Source organism: Meles meles, chromosome 20, assembly GCF_922984935.1.
Source record: "Meles meles chromosome 20, mMelMel3.1 paternal haplotype, whole genome shotgun sequence".
Taxonomy (NCBI): Eukaryota; Metazoa; Chordata; class Mammalia; order Carnivora; family Mustelidae; genus Meles; species Meles meles.
This window is the reverse complement of record NC_060085.1, coordinates 42,106,441-42,123,549: the sequence shown is the minus strand read 5'-3', so window position 1 is coordinate 42,123,549 and position 17,109 is coordinate 42,106,441. Positions and strand designations below refer to the sequence as shown.

At 39.2% G+C, this 17,109-nt stretch overlaps 1 protein-coding gene across 1 annotated transcript in view; it reads left to right on the top strand.

The window, feature by feature from the left end:
- CNTN3 (contactin 3) overlaps positions 1-17,109 on the top strand; it is a 349,115-nt gene that overhangs the window by 270,867 nt on the left and 61,139 nt on the right. The window contains exon 13 of the mRNA XM_045992376.1: positions 2,339-2,514. Within this exon, the coding sequence (XP_045848332.1) occupies positions 2,339-2,514 (176 nt within the window). The remainder of the gene's footprint in view (positions 1-2,338; positions 2,515-17,109) is intronic.

The window sequence follows — 17,109 nt, the reverse complement described above, 5'->3', positions numbered from 1 at the left end:
ATCAGTGAGAGTCACAGAGAGTTGTGGATATATGTTGTTTATTTATTCATTCAAGAAAAAAAAATAAATACCTTCTCTGTCAGGTGCTTAGCCTATGTTGGCAAAAAATGACAAAGATGCTGCCCTTATAAATCTTACCTTCTACCAGAGGTGGAAAGAAAACACGTAGTAGGAATAAAAGACAAGAAATTATGAGAAGGAAAATATTGCAAACAATTGAGAAAATAAGGAATAGTGTATGGTAGAGGTAAGCTGGGACAGAAACACCATGACTGAAGTGGACCTGGTGAGGAAGAGAGGTTTAGACATAGTTTTTGTGGACATGGAGGAATTAACTTATAGATTCCTTGGGGACAGTCACAGAGGAGCTTTGTAGACCTTGTTAGGACTTTAGCTTTTAGTGAAGTGAGAAGTGGAGGCTGGTGCAAATCAACAGAGGAGTGGCATGATGTGAAGATTTAGTCTAGCTGCTCTGATGACAACACGCTGTGGGGAATCAAGAATAGAAATGGGAGAGATCTCAGAAGACCATGGCTGCAAACCAAGCTGGAGATGGTAATGACCCAAGGGAAAGTAGCCACAGAGGAATGGATGGGAAAGGATCAGATTCTGTAAATACTCTGCTTATAGAATCAATAGGAGTTGATGATGAATTGAATGTGAAGCCCAAGAAAAAGGAGAAAAGGATGGTTGCAGGGCGTCTGGCGAATAACACTAAGAATGACAGTCAAAACAACGGAGATGGGAAGGTTGCACAAATTTGGGAAAAGGTAGACCAGAAGTTCAGTTTGGATAAGTTAAGTATGAAATGTTCATTAGGCTCTATTTGTGTAAAGCAGACCACAGTGCTCTGGCATTAGCAATAAATCCAATCTTTCAGTGGGTTAAAATAGCAAAGACTCTTTTGCTTATACAGCAAGTCCATGGTGGGTCAGCCATATTGTCTTCATTCGGATATAAAGGGTCCCAGTGCCTCCACCATCAGGCACATTGTCCATCACAGCGGAAGAGGAGAAACACATCAGATGGTCTCTTAGTTCTTCCAGGCTTCTGCCTGTCAGAACCTGGCACCCATAACTCCATCTTATATTTCTTCAGCCAAGCATTAGCATTTGGTTATGTCTGAATTCAAAAGTGTTGATAATTTAATCCTACTGTATGTGTTTAAGGAAATTGCGGTGATCAGTAATGTCTGTTATAACACCCAACCAAGTATGTTTCCCAGAGAGGAATTTGGTTGTATGAATCTGGTTTGGGGGGAGAGAGAGATGAAGAATGGAGATGCACATTTGGGAGTTGTTAGTTGTTAGGTATATACTTGAAAAACAAAGAATGACTAAAATCACTGAGGGAGTGAGTGAAGATAGAGAATGAGGAAAAACCAAGGACTGAGCATGAGACAGTCTAACATTATGAGATTTAGAAAGAGAAGAGGGACCAGATAAGGAATGACTGGCACGGACGGTTCTAGAAAACAAAGAGAGTTTGGTGTACCAGAAATCAAACAAAGAAAGTGAACTGACAGGAAGACAATGATCAAGGGTAGTAAATGCTGCTGAGAGGTCAATTAAGTAACATGAGATTGGAAAATGTGCCATTGGTTTGCAGCGGGGTGATTACTGGGAACCTTGACAAAAGCCAATGGCTTGCGAGGAGCCAGAGGCTAACTGGAGTGAATTAAAGAGGGAATTTACTAGCGGAATTGTAGACAACATGCTAAATGATTCTTTCGAAGATTTTGCTGCAACATGGAGTCAACAAATGAGGAACAATGATGGAAAAATGGGGTCACAGGAATTTTCATTCACAACAGATGGGAGGACTGTTATGAGGATAAGGAAAAGGAAATGTACATGGGGACTCTTGGGAGGGGGGCAACACACTAATTACATTTTAACTTAGCATCCCTCTCATAGTGCCTGTTCTATATGTCTTTTGTGTGGTCTTTCAAACGTTTGGGTCTATTTAAATTTTGGTAGCAATGCGTTTTTGAGTCATTAAAAGTCAATGAGAATTCAGTGGTTTCTATTTCTAACCTCATATTTCACAAGGCAATAAAACTACATTAATATTGATTTTGTAGTAATATTCAACTCGTTTACAGGTACTTTAATTTTTAACTGATAAATTCTATAAATTCAAATATCCTAATTCTTTTTAACAAGAATTTGTGGATCCAATGATATACATTAAAGATCTGCATAAAAATTTCTCTATTAATCTTGAAAACTTTTAATCATGTACCCTAAATGTTAGATTAACCATCAGCTTGTGAAAATGGTTTCATCAAAATTTAAATGCTAATGTTTTACTTAAACCTTTCTTCTTTCTTTAATAGAACCAACGAGAATCACTTTAGCACCATCCAACATGGATGTCTCCGTCGGTGAAAGTGTCATTTTGCCCTGCCAAGTGCAGCATGACCCCCTGTTAGATATCATGTTCACCTGGTATTTCAATGGGGCCCTCACCGATTTCAAGAAAGATGGATCTCACTTTGAGAAAGTCGGTGGGGTAAGTTGTGCCACTTTCCTCCTCCTATTTATATCACCAATGGCTCTGACACATTGTTCCTAAAAAAATATCTGGCCCATATATGATGCTCGAGAAATGTTTGTTCTATGAGTAAATCTGCATTCCCGATTCTGTTGTGATCTAATTTTATTACTGGCATTCCCAGAAAGTGAGCACAGTTACTTCAGCCTATAAATTATAATTTTAATTAAAATTGATGTTTGTTTTATTTCTGTCAAATACATAATTATACATATGACCATGATAATTTTGTCATTACTACTCTATGGGAGGCAAAGTTTTCATATACAGGTGTCAGTTTTCAACATGACATATTTATTATGAGGTTGAAACAAGTCACATTTGCTAAGTACTCCTTTGTGTCAAGCCAAGAGCTTTATCCACGTTAATCCTCAGCATCGCTCTGGGCATTAGCAGTGAGAGTTTTCATTTTACAGATGCACAGACTATGAATTTGAAAACTTTATTGACTTGCTCAGGGTCCCTAAGCTGGTTAGTGTGGACACTAGATTCAAGCCTAAATCTTTATGTGCTCAAAATACAAATGTTTTCTTATGCCCCATTCATCCGCCTCATTTGTGACGGTTCGGTGTGCGGAAGAATTACAGAATTCAAGGATGAACCTTCACTTTGAGGAGAACCATTAAGAAATGACTCAGTGTTGGTGAGCCACACAAACTGGGAGTAGACCCCCCAGCTGGTCACATAACTGTGAATCCAGAACCACAAGGCCAGTTGCCCTTGAAGGCCTGTTTTCACTGATTTCGGAATAGCTTCATTCTGTGTAGCTAAGATGCCAATGGTGTAGAGTAGAGATCAAGGTGTGTCCTTTGGATGAAAAAAATAAAAATAAAAACAACAAAAGATGGTTTGATGGACAACTCGGTTGTATTCATTTGACAAAGATTTCATGTTAAGTGTGTGTACACACAAGTATATCAACCTACCAGGATCATGGGCAACTTAAAAGGATAATGTTATGACTTCAGTTGTGTGCCCCACCAGGAAAAATGATTTGTTCAAGTCCTAAAGCCTAATTGTAAATAATAGAATATGTTGATTTCTGCTCTTGAATCCTGCCACAGAGCTCCTAAAACCTTTGGAATTTCCTGGGTGATAGGAGTGCTTTTCTTCTAATAAGGTGTCTCTGTGGGCTTTGGAACAGCTTGAGGGTGAAGGCTCGTTCTTCAGCAGAAGAACCATGATTAGAAGCTTGGAATTTTAGCTCTATCACTCATTCTCTGAGAAGGGGAGAGGAGCTAGAGATTGAATTCATAATTGATTGGATCTGTGTGATGACGCGTCCATTAAATCCTAAAAGTATGGGGTTTCGTAGGATGGCAAACACATCTACCTGCTGGGAGTGTGGCACACCTCTTCCTAGTACCTCTTCTTCGTTATTACCTCCTTTATTACCCTTTATTACCTCCTTTATAGTAAACTGGTGCAAGTGTTCCCTGAGTTCTGTGAGCTGTGCTAGCAAATGATTGAACTTAAACAGTGGGTCATGGGATCCCCAGTTTACAGCCAGTTGGTCAAAGGTGCAGGTAACAGTCTGAGCCTTGTGATTGGTATCTAAATTGAGGAAGGAGTCCTCTGGGACTAAACACTTCTTAACTCATGGGCTCCTGATGCTAAGTCCAGGCGGATAGTGTCAGAACTGAATTATAGGACATCCAACTTGTGTAGGAGGGTTCCTTGGTGTGGAGAACACACGGACATCTGGTATCAGAAGTCTTGTAGTGTGTTCTGAGTATAAGTGTGGTAGCAGCAGGAAAGGAGAAATTTTTTTAGTTATCCCACTAGCTCACAGGGTGACGTTATTTGAAATTAGGGTTATTGAAGATACACTTCAGTTACAGTGACGTCATAATGGAGTAGAATGGGGCCTAATCCAATAGGACTGATGTTCTTATAAGAGAGAGAGATTTGATGAAGGGGATAAAAGGAATCAAGCTTGGAACTGTAAAATGAGTCATAGGAGAAAAAATACAGTGCGAGGAATACGGAACAACTTGCTATGGTGACAGAAGCGAACTACACTTACCACAGGGAGCATTTTGTAACGTATGTAATTGGAGCTTCACTACGCAGTACACCTGAAACTAACACAATACTGTTTATGAACTATCCCTCAAAAACAAACGCTCAAAGAGGGAAATTTTGACAAAAGCATACAGAGAGAACACTGTGAAAAGACATGACACAGAGGGGAAGGTGACAATGGGAGGACGCAGACAGAAATCAAAGCTATGCTTCTATAGGCCAGGGAATGTCTGCAGCTTCCAGAAGTCGGAAGAGGCAAGGAAGGATCCTCTCCTAGAGATTTTGGAGAAAAGCTTGACTTCAGACTTCTGGCCTCTAGAACCACCAGGGGATGAAATTCTGTTGTTTAAAGCCACTCAGTTTGTGTTACTTTGGTACAGCAGACCTAGTAACTGAAACAGATGGTCTCTTAAAAGGGGAAAAAAAAAAAAAAAAGGCAGAGATGTTTCCATACCTAGCCATAGTAAAGTACAGTTTCATTGTCATTTCTTTTTTCTATCATCTGGCTTACTTCATTTTAGAAGTTCTAGTTTCCCTAATTATGTATTCTGATTCCAGGCTTTCAAGAACTTCACCAGTTGCTACAACCTATTAATATTTCTTTCACGATTATTTTAAATGCCCTTTTAAAAAAAGTCACAGACTTCTTCTATCCTACTAGGAAAAGGCATGCGCCAGTATTCTCAGCCAACTCTACTCCATAACCAGGATTTGTCATTTGCCTTTCTTGGGGGAGGGTAAAGGAAAAGAGAAAAGACTAGAATATTACCTTCATAAAGTCCCTTTACCACCTGGAAAAGGCTTCTCTTGTACCCCAGCTCTTAGATAATTCTAAGATAAATTCTTAGATAATTAATTCTTAGATAAAGAATCTTATTTGAAACATTAGTTACGGGGCACCTGGGTGACCCAGTGGGTTAAAGCCTCTACCTTCTGCTCAGGTCATGATCCCAAGGTCCTGGGATCAATCCCCACTTCAGGCTCTCTGCTCAGTGGGGAGCCTGCTTCCTCCTCTCTCTGCCTGCCTCTCTGCCTACTTGTGAACTCTGTCTGTCAAATAAGTAAATAAAACCTTTTTTTTCCTAAAAAAAGAAACATTGGTTACCTTTGCTGTCTAGTAGAGATAATTGTGTTTATGATTTATCTGCTGGATCTTAAATTGTTGATGGCGTTTTATCCAATGCAGTGTCCTCCATCTTAACTAAGGCTAAAGAAATACATAATGAAAGACCAGAAACCCAAAGAAGTTTGATGTAAATATTCATCAAACGTTCTTTTTATTTAAAGTTTATTTATTTATTTATGTCATCTCTATACCCAATGAGGGGCTTAAACTCACAACCCCAAGTTGAAGGTCATATCCTCTTCCGACTGAGCCAACCAGGTGCCGCTCAGGAAACCTTCTTAAAGAAGGGCTTACTTTAGCCTGAGCTAGATTACCACTTTCTGTAAGAGGAGCTTGGAGTAAGGAATATTTGAGCTTTTCATGTAATTTACCTGCTCCTGCCTTACGTATAGGTCCTATATAAAGTAGAAAATCATCTTTTCACCTGAGTCAGGCATCTAAAACATGACATTTCATAAATTAATTCCATCACCTGTTCTTTCTCTAGCACGCTAGTTCATGGCCTGTGAATTTTTTTTCTGACTTGTGCCATTAATAACTTAATAGTCTCTCATCAGGATAAAACAGGAAGCCATACGTGATGACATTTCCCTTAAGCAGGGGCAATTAAGCAAATTAGTTTTCCATTGCATGGAAAGGGAATCACACAAGTCTTGTTCTCTGATTCTATATTCATTGCAGCAATCACATTAATACCTAGAAACGCCTGCTTCTTTTTATCCAGTATGTTCCTAGATATATCCCTAGTTTCAAAAGCAGCAAAATGTGAGTCAGGAAGTTGCCAATACATGTGGATAATAAGAACCCTATTTTTATTATTTTTTTTAAAGATTTTATTTACTTATTTGACCGAGAGAGAGACTGTGAGAGAGGGAGTGGGAGCACAAGCAGGGGAAGTGAGAGAGGGAGAAGCAGACTTCCCACCAAGCAGGGAGTCCGATGTGGGGCTCGATCCCAGGTACCCCGGGATCATGACCTGAGCTTAAAGCAGACGCTTAATGGCTGAGCCTCCCAGTTGCCCCAGAACCCTATTTTCAAAGGGGGCAGGGTAATTTAGAATTGGGAAATCTGGCTTAGAGATTTAAGTGATTCAAACAATTGTTACTGGGACTATACAACAGGGTGTTATTGGACCATACATTGAGTATTCAATACTTATTCATTTATTGTAAAACAAACAAACAAACAAAAACAACTTTTGGGAAAAATCTACAAGCTCAAAAAACTCTAACAGTTTAGATCAGATCCACTCTGTATGTTTGAACATATGCCTGTCACAGGTTTCTGCATGGTTGTACATTGAGAAAAGCTTGTCAAACCAAGTGACTGAAGGAAATTGTCCTATCACAGGGGAGGTATGGGTCCAGAGTCAAGCTTCAGCATGGGCCCATGGGACAAATCAAAGTTGTACAAAGAAATCAGCAGTGAAAGAACTCCAGTTTGCCACTGTTTGCATCACAAATCTCAGTTGCAGGCATGTTGTAGGGTAACTGGGAAAACAGGGATTGTGTTCAGATATATATGACTTCTAGATTCTGATGCTACTGGATGGTGCCATGGGTGAGTCACTTAACTTTTCTTCCCTTATTTTTTGAGGTCTCTTTTCACATCAGTTTTTAGTATTTGGCATGTTCCCTCCGACCATGAGAATTTGCACACATTGGTCTCTTCTGGAACACTTTTATTTCTCCATTTCACTATGTCTACATATATTTCATACACACACACACACATATTCATATATGTAAGTAGGAAAGTATATATTCATATGTATACACTTTAATCTTTTATTTCATATAAATGCAGTTATAAGAAGAGACATAGGCTCGGCGTGCCTGAGTGGCTCAGTCAGTGAAAAGTTGGCTCTTCATTTCAGCTCGGGTCCTGATCTCAGGGTTGTTGAGGTCAAGCCCCAAGTTGGGCTCTGTGCTGGTCGTGGAGTCTGCTTAAGATTCCCTCTCTCCCGATCCCTCTGCCTCTCTCCCCCACTGAAGGAAAAAAGAAAAAAAAGAAGAGACATAAGCTCACCAATATATATACAGTTGCATTCTCTTATATTCATATATTTAACCAACAGAATCCCACTCCAGGGACCCAGTCAAAATATAAAGAAATAAAAGAGAGAGAGAGAGAGAGAGAGAAACGAGAGAGATTCCATCAGTAACCCAGTAAAACATTTTTCTCTACTTTTAAATATACCTTAGCTTCCAATAACAGGATAAGAGCGATCATAGCCCACAGTTCAAGAGAAACAAAAGAACATCACTAGCTGGGACCTATGTGGCTGGGGTCTAGCAGTTTAAATATAATTTTTAGAACATTCAAGGACAATTTTGAGTGGCCTAACAAGCTACCTTTGGAACTTAGACATATTATATGGTGGGGGCTCACTATAAATAGAAACGTTCGAACAGAAACTTACGAAGAGGTCACTGTATAATTGTAATGGATGTTTAAGTGGATATGCTTTGATAAACTTGATGTGGTGCAGGTGTTTAGAAATGAAAAATGTATAGAGCCAAGCTGTACGGCTTTATAAACATTTTGTGGAATTGGATCTATGATGAATTAGAATGTGTGTGGATAACAGTCACTGGAAGCAATAAGAGGTTTAGCAGTGACTGGTTCAGCGGTGACTGCCATTCATTTGAGTGGCTGGCTTCAGGATGATTTATCTCCCACAGCCCAGGCTCACTCTTGTTACGGCAGTTACTCGTGAGCCTCAGGACTTGATGCATTTCCCAGCTTGCAGTGGTGGAAAAGAATATTTTTACAAATAATCCTTTGTGTGTAATAACAAAGTTGTGGTTACTTTAACTTGATTTGTTTCATAGAGTTATCAGGGTATGAGGACTAAAATTTGAAAATAAAAGTTCATTTATAATACAAAAAAAAGATGTTTAAAAAAAGGTTATATATGTATATTATTTATTTATTCATTCATTCATTTATTTTAGAGGGGTGGGAGGGGCAGAGAGAGAGAGAATCTCAACCATCTCCTCACCCAGTCTGGAGCCCAATTCAGGGCTTGATCCCACAACCCAGAGATCATGACCTGAACCGAAATCAACAGTGAACTTTCACCAACTGAGCCACCCAGGTGCCCCTATATGTGCATTTTATATACAGATCTGAGACAAAGCACTCATTCCAAACACTAGTTGTGCCAATACTCTGAGTTTTTAAGCATCTCCTACTTGGAGAGTCTTATAAATTTTTTATGTTGCCCAAATTCAAAACATTACCTGACTTGGAATGATCACGAAGAGGATATATTCAGGAAGGAGTCTATAAAAGTGGTGATTAAACCAGAGAAATTACTATTATTCATCTTGAACACTTCCCTGAAGTCCAGCTCTTTCAAAGCTACTTAAGGTTGAGAAAACAAGTATTCTACAATGCTTACGGAAAAAGGGAAAGGCACAAAACAGTTGAAGATGAGTTTATTTCCCTAACTCATCATTTGCTCAACCAGGCATACAGAGTCTCTGTTTCTACTTAAAGTGTGATTGGCACCCCAGGGCTGTATTCATGAAGTGAAATGTTTATTGAGATGAATGGTCCAAATCTACCCCTAGTGGAGACTTGGTAAGGTTTAAATTTATAAGAAGACGGGCAGAAGTCAAACCAAGTAACATGTACCTTGAACTAAAGCCCATAAAGATATCAGAGTTAAAACAAAAACCAAGGCTATGAATAAAAAGATGTACGTGAAAAGATATGCAAATATTTATCAGTCAAATGCAACAAAAAAGAGAGAATAACAAGTGTTATTTTGTAAAAATATCATAATAATTCAAGGCAAATCTCAAGAGTAAAAAGGGTAAGTACCTTTTGAAAAAGTTTGCTCTGTCATGAAGATATAATAATCGTAAACTATAAAGCTCAAAATAATATACCATTAAAATATATCAAGTCAAAAGCAAAGAGAAAAATGAGAAACAAAATTGATATAGAGTTCTAGAGCTCTTCTTTTAAGTGCCAACAGATCAATTTGCCAAAATTAGAAAAAAACAATTTTGATGCTCTATTATAATGGGAGAAACAAATACATATAAAAATTTTCCATACAAATAGAAAATAATGCATTCCTTTTCATTCTTTTCACACCCTCATAAAACGTAGAAAAGAAAAATAGCAGAACTGTTACATATAAAGGAGGTGGAAGTACAAACTGGATAATGTCAAAAAACAATGGATAATCTCTAGAATGTATCAGTGAAGAATAGTGATAAAACTAAAATTAGAAATGAGAAAGAGACTAGCAGATAATAAAGAATTATTTTGAAATGTCATTCCATGTTGAACTCATATATATTTAATGGAATTCAGTTAAATGGAACTTTTCTGGTAAAATAGAAGTAATCAAAACTAATAAGATTGGGAGGAGTTAAGATGGCGGAGAAGTAGCAGCCTGAGACTACATCAGGTAACAGGAGATCAGCTCGATAGCTTATCTAAACATTGCAAACACCTACAAATCCAACGGGAGAGCGAAGAGAAGAAGAACAGCAACTCTAGAAACAGAAAATCAACCACTTTCTGAAAGGTAGGACTGGCGGAGAAGTGAATCTAAAACGACGGGAAGATAGACCGCGGGGGGGAGGGGCCGGCTCCCGGCAAGCGGCGGAGGAACGGAGCACAAAATCAGGACTTTTAAAAGTCTGTTCCACTGAGGGACATTGCTCCAGAGGCTAAACCAGGGTGAGGCCCACGCGGGGCCAGCGTGGCCCCAGGCCCCGCAGGGTCACAGAAGGATCGGGGGTGTCGGAGTGTCGGAGAGCTCGCAGGTATTAGAACGGAGAAGCCGGCTTCAGAGACAGAGCCGAGGACTGAACTCTCAGCTCGGGGTTACCTTGAACTGGTCGCGGGCTGGGTGAGCTCGGAGCGCGGCTAGAGGCTGGGGATACGGGAGTGATTGGGTGCTGTCCTCTGGGGGCGCACTGAGGAGTGGGGCCCCAGGCTCTCGGCTCCTCCGGGCCGGAGACTAGGAGGCCGCCATTTTCATTCCCGTCCTCCGGAACTCTACGGAAAGCGTTCAGGGAACAGAAGCTCCCAAAAGCGAACCCGAGCCGATTACTTAGTCCGGCCGCCGGTAAGGGCGGTGCAATCCCGCCTCGGGCAAAGACACTTGAGAGTCACTACAACAGGCCCCTCCCCCAGAAGATCAACAAAATATCCAGCCAGGACGAAGTTCATCTATCAAGGAGAAAGCAGATTCAATTCCTAAGACAGCAGAACAATTCCAGAGGAGGAGAAAGCAAAGCACGGAACTCATGGCTTTCTCCCCATGATTCTTTAGTCTTGCGGCTACTTCAATTTTTTTTTCTTTTTTCAATTTTTTTTTCTCTTTTTTCAATTTTTTTTCTTTTTTCTTTTTTCTTCTTCTGCTAAATTTTTTAAAACTTTTACCCTTTTCTTTTTTAACGTTTTTGACTAGTTTATCTAAATATATATATTTTTTCTTTCTTTTTTATAATTTTTTATTTGTTTTATTTTTTAAATTTTTTTCTTTTTTTTTTTCTGAACCTCTTTTTATCCCCTTTCTCCCCCCCACAATTTGGGGTCTCTTCTCATTTGGTTACAGCACACTTTTCTGGGGTCTTTGCCACCCTTTTAGTATTTTATTTGCTCCTTCATATCCTCTTATCTGGACAAAATGACAAGGCGGAAAAAATCACCACAAACAAAAGAACAAGAGGCAGTACCGAAGGCTAGGGACCTAATCAACACAGACATTGGTAATATGTCAGATCAAGAGTTCAGAATGACGATTCTGAACATTCTAGCCGGGCTCGAAAAAGGCATGGAAGATATTAGAGAAACCCTCTCTGGAGATATTAAAGCCCTTTCTGGAGAAATTAAAGAACTAAAATCTAACCAAGTTGAAATCAAAAAAGCTATTAATGAGGTGCAATCAAAAATGGAGGCTCTCACTGCTAGGATCAATGAGGCAGAAGAAAGAATTAGTGATATCGAAGACCAAATGACAGAGAATAAAGAAGCCGAGCAAAAGAGGGACAAACAGCTACTGGACCATGAGGGGAGAATTCGAGAGATAAGTGACACCATAAGACGAAACAACATTAGAATAATTGGGATTCCAGAAGAAGAAGAAACAGAGAGGGGAGCAGAAGGTCTATTGGAGAGAATCATTGGAGAGAATTTCCCTAATATGGCAAAGGGAACAAGCATTAAAATCCAGGAGATGCAGAGAACCCCCCTCAAAGTCAACAAGAATAGGTCCACACCCTGTCACCTAATAGTAAAATTTACAAGTCTTAGTGACAAAGAGAAAATCCTGAAAGCAGCCCGAGAAAAGAAGTCTGTAACATACAATGGTAAAAATATTAGATTGGCGGCAGACTTATCCACAGAGACCTGGCAGGCCAGAAAGAGCTGGCATGATATATTCAGAGCACTCAACGAGAAAAACATGCAGCCAAGAATACTCTATCCAGCTAGGTTATCTTTGAAAATAGAAGGAGAGATCAAAAGCTTCCAGGACAAACAAAAACTGAAAGAATTTGCAAACACCAAACCAGCTCTACAGGAAATATTGAAAGGGGTCCTCTAAGCAAAGAGAGAGCCTAAAAGTAGTAGATCAGAAAGGTACAGAGACAATATACAGTACCAGTCACCTTACAGGCTAATAATGGCACTAAATTCATATCTCTCAATAGTTACCCTGAATGTTAATGGGCTAAATGCCCCAATCAAAAGACACAGGGTATCAGAATGGATAAAAAAACAAAACCCATCAGTATGTTGCCTACAAGAAACTCATTTTAGACGCGAAGACACCTCCAGATTTAAAGTGAGGGGGTGGAAAACAATTTACCATGCTAATGGGCATCAGAAGAAAGCTGGGGTGGCAATCCTTATATCTGATCAATTAAATTTTAAGCCAAAGACTATAATAAGAGATGAGGAAGGACACTATATCCTACTCAAAGGGTCTGTCCAACAAGAAGATCTAACAATTTTAAATATCTATGCCCCTAACGTGGGAGCAGCCAACTATATCAACCAATTAATAACAAAATCAAAGAAACACATCAATAATAATACAATAATAGTAGGGGACTTTAACACTCCCCTCACTGAAATGGACAGATCATCCAAGCAAAAGATCAACAAGGAAATAAAGGCCTTAAATGACACACTGGACCAGATGGACATCACAGATATATTCAGAACATTTCATCCCAAAGCAACAGAATACACATTCTTCTCTAGTGCACATGGAACCTTTTCCAGAATAGATCACATCCTGGGTCACAAATCAGGTCTCAACCGGTATCAAAAGATTAGGATTATTCCCTGCATATTTTCAGACCACAATGCTCTGAAGCTAGAACTCAATCACAAGAGGAAAGCTGGAAAGAACCCAAATACATGGAGACTAAACAGCATCCTTCTAAAGAATGAATGGGTCAACCAGGAAATTAAAGAAGAATTGAAAAAATTCATGGAAACAAATGATAATGAAAACACAACAGTTCAAAATCTGTGGGACACAGCAAAGGCAGTCCTGAGAGGAAAATATATAGCGGTACAAGCCTTTCTCAAGAAACAAGAAAGGTCCCAAGTACACAACCTAACCCTACGCGTAAAGGAGCTGGAGAAAGAACAAGAAAGAAACCCTAAACCCAGCAGGAGAAGAGAAATCATAAAGATCAGAGCAGAAATCAATGAAATAGAAACCAAAAAAAACAATAGAAAAAATCAATGAAACTAGGAGCTGGTTCTTTGAAAGAATCAATAGGATTGATAAACCCCTGGCCAGACTCATCAAAAAGAAAAGAGAAAGGACCCAAATCAATAAAATCATGAATGAAAGAGGAGAGATCACAACTAACACCAAAGAAATACAGACAATTATAAGAACATACTATGAGCAACTCTACACCAACAAATTGGACAATCTGGAAGAAATGGATGCATTCCTAGAGACATATAAACTACCAGAACTGAACCAGGAAGAAATAGAAAACCTGAACAGGCCCATAACCAGTAAGGAGATTGAAACAGTCATCAAAAATCTCCAAACAAACAAAAGCCCAGGGCCAGACGGCTTCCCAGGGGAATTCTACCAAACATTTAAAGAAGAACTAATTCCTATTCTCCTGAAACTCTTCCAAAAAATAGAAATGGAAGGAAAACTTCCAAACTCATTTTATGAGGCCAGCATCACCTTGATCCCCAAACCAGACAAGGATCCCACCAAAAAAGAGAACTACAGACCAATATCCTTGATGAACACAGACGCAAAAATTCTCGCCAAAATACTAGCCAATAGGATTCAACAGTACATTAAAAGGATTATTCACCACGATCAAGTGGGATTTATTCCAGGGCTGCAGGGTTGGTTCAACATACGCAAATCAATCAATGTGATAGAACACATTAATAAAAGAAAGAACAAGAACCATATGATACTCTCAATAGATGCTGAAAAAGCATTTGACAAAGTACAGCATCCCTTCCTGATCAAAACTCTTCAAAATGTGGGGATAGAGGGCACATACCTCAATATTATCAAAGCCATCTATGAAAAACCCACCGCAAATATCATTCTCAATGGAGAAAAACTGAAAGCTTTTCCGTTAAGGTCAGGAACACAGCAGGGATGTCCATTATCACCACTGCTATTCAACATAGTATTAGAAGTCCTAGCCTCAGCAATCAGACAACAAAAAGAAATTAAAGGCATCCAAATTGGTAAAGAAGAAGTCAAACTATCACTCTTCGCAGATGATATGATACTATATGTGGAAAACCCAAAAGACTCCACTCCAAAACTGCTAGAACTTGTACAGGAATTCAGTAAAGTGTCAGGATATAAAATCAATGCACAGAAATCAGTTGCATTTCTGTACACCAACAACAAGACTGAAGAAAGAGAAATTAAGGAGTCAATCCCATTTACAATTGTACCCAAAACTATAAGATACCTAGGAATAAACCTAACCAAAGAGACTAAGAATCTATACACAGAAAATTATAAAGTACTCATGAAAGAAATTGAGGAAGACACAAAAAAATGGAAAAATGTTCCATGCTCCTGGATTGGAAGAATAAATATTGTGAAAATGTCTATGCTACCTAAAGCAATCTACACATTTCATGCAATCCCTATCAAAATACCATCCATTTTTTTCAAAGAAATGGAACAAATAATCCTAAAATTTATATGGAACCAGAAAAGACCTCGAATAGCCAAAGGAATATTGAAGAACAAAGCCAAAGTTGGTGGCATCACAATTCCGGACTTCAAGCTCTATTACAAAGCTGTCATCATCAAGACAGCATGGTACTGGCACAAAAACAGACACATAGATCAGTGGAACAGAATAGAGAGTCCAGAAATCGACCCTCAACTCTATGGTCAACTAATCTTCGACAAAGCAGGAAAGAATGTCCAATGGAAAAAAGACAGCCTCTTCAATAAATGGTGCTGGGAAAATTGGACAGCCACATGCAGAAAAATGAAATTGGACCACTTCCTTACACCACACACGAAAATAGATTCCAAATGGATGAAGGACCTCAATGTGAGAAAGGAATCCATCAAAATCCTTGAGGAGAATGCAGGCAGCAACCTCTTCGACCTCAGCCATAGCAACGTCTTCCTAGGAACAACGGCAAAGGCAAGGGAAGCAAGGGCAAAAATGAACTGTTGGGATTTCATCAAGATCAAAAGCTTTTGCACAGCAAAGGAAACAGTTAACAAAACCAAAAGACAACTGACAGAATGGGAGAAGATATTTGCAAACGACATATCAGATAAAGGGCTAGTATCCAAAATCTATAAGGAACTTAGCAAACTCAACACCCAAAGAACAAACAATCCAATCAAGAAATGGGCAGAGGACATGAACAGACATTTCTGCAAAGAAGACATCCAGATGGCCAACAGACACATGAAAAAGTGCTCCACGTCACTCGGCATCAGGGAAATACAAATCAAAACCACAATGAGATATCACCTCACACCAGTCAGAATGGCTAAAATTAACAAGTCAGGAAATGACAGATGCTGGAGAGGATGTGGAGAAAGGGGAACCCTCCTCCACTGTTGGTGGGAATGCAAGCTGGTGCAACCACTCTGGAAAACAACATGGAGGTTCCTCAAAATGTTGAAAATAGAACTACCCTATGACCCAGCAATTGCACTACTGGGTATTTACCCTAAAGATACAAACGTAGTGATCCGAAGGGGCACGTGTACCCGAATGTTTATAGCAGCAATGTCTACAATAGCCAGACTATGGAAAGAACCTAGATGTCCATCAACAGATGAATGGATAAAGAAGATGTGGTATATATACACAATGGAATACTATGCAGCCATCAAAAGAAATGAAATCTTGCCATTTGCGACGACGTGGATGGAACTAGAGCGTATCATGCTTAGTGAAATAAGTCAATTTGAGAAAGACAACTATCATATGATCTCCCTGATATGAGGACATGGAGAAGCAACATGGGGGGGTAGGGTGATAGGAGAAGAATAAATGAAACAAGATGGGATTGGGAGGGAGACAAACCATAAATGACTCTTAATCTCACAAAACAAACTGGGAGTTGCTGGGGGGAGGTGGGATTGGGAGAGGGGGAGCGGGCTATGGACATTGGGGAGGGGAGGCGAACCATAAGAGACTATGGACTCTGAAAAACAACCTGAGGGTTTTGAAGGGTCAGGGGTGGGAGGTTGGGGCAACCTGAGGGTTTTGAAGGGTCAAGGGTGGGAGGTTGGGGGAACAGGTGGTGGGTAATGGGGAGGGCACGTTTTGCATGGAGCACTGGGTGTTGTTCAAAAAGAATGAATACTGTTACGCTGAAAAAATAAATAAAATGGAAAAAAAAAACTAATAAGATTTAGGAAACCTAAGTAGATCCATTAAGTATGCAAACACGTAAATCAATAGCCACCAACTTCACCCTCCCCCACCAAAAAAGGATATTAGGGACAGATAATTTCACTGTTTTTTTTTTTTTTTTTCAAGTTTTCAGGAACCAGTGCTCGCTTCGGCAGCACATATATCAAGTTTTCAGGAACCAGATAAATATTTTGTTATATAAACTATTTGACAACATAAAAAGTTCAAAAATCTTTCCAATTTATTTTTTGGAGCTAACATACTCCTAGGAACAAAATCGAGCAAGATAGCAAATAATTGGTAGATATAAATTCATTTCATGAATATAGTATGAAAGCCTAAATGACACTTTGTCAATGAGACTAAGCATTATATTAAAATAATGATAATGACCCTTTGAAAACTACATGGGGATGTTCTGGCCAATGTGCCTGCATCATATCAATAGATCTAATAAAATAGACCGCAGTATTCTCAATGGGTATTTAAAAGACATTCAATAAAATTAATGACCTA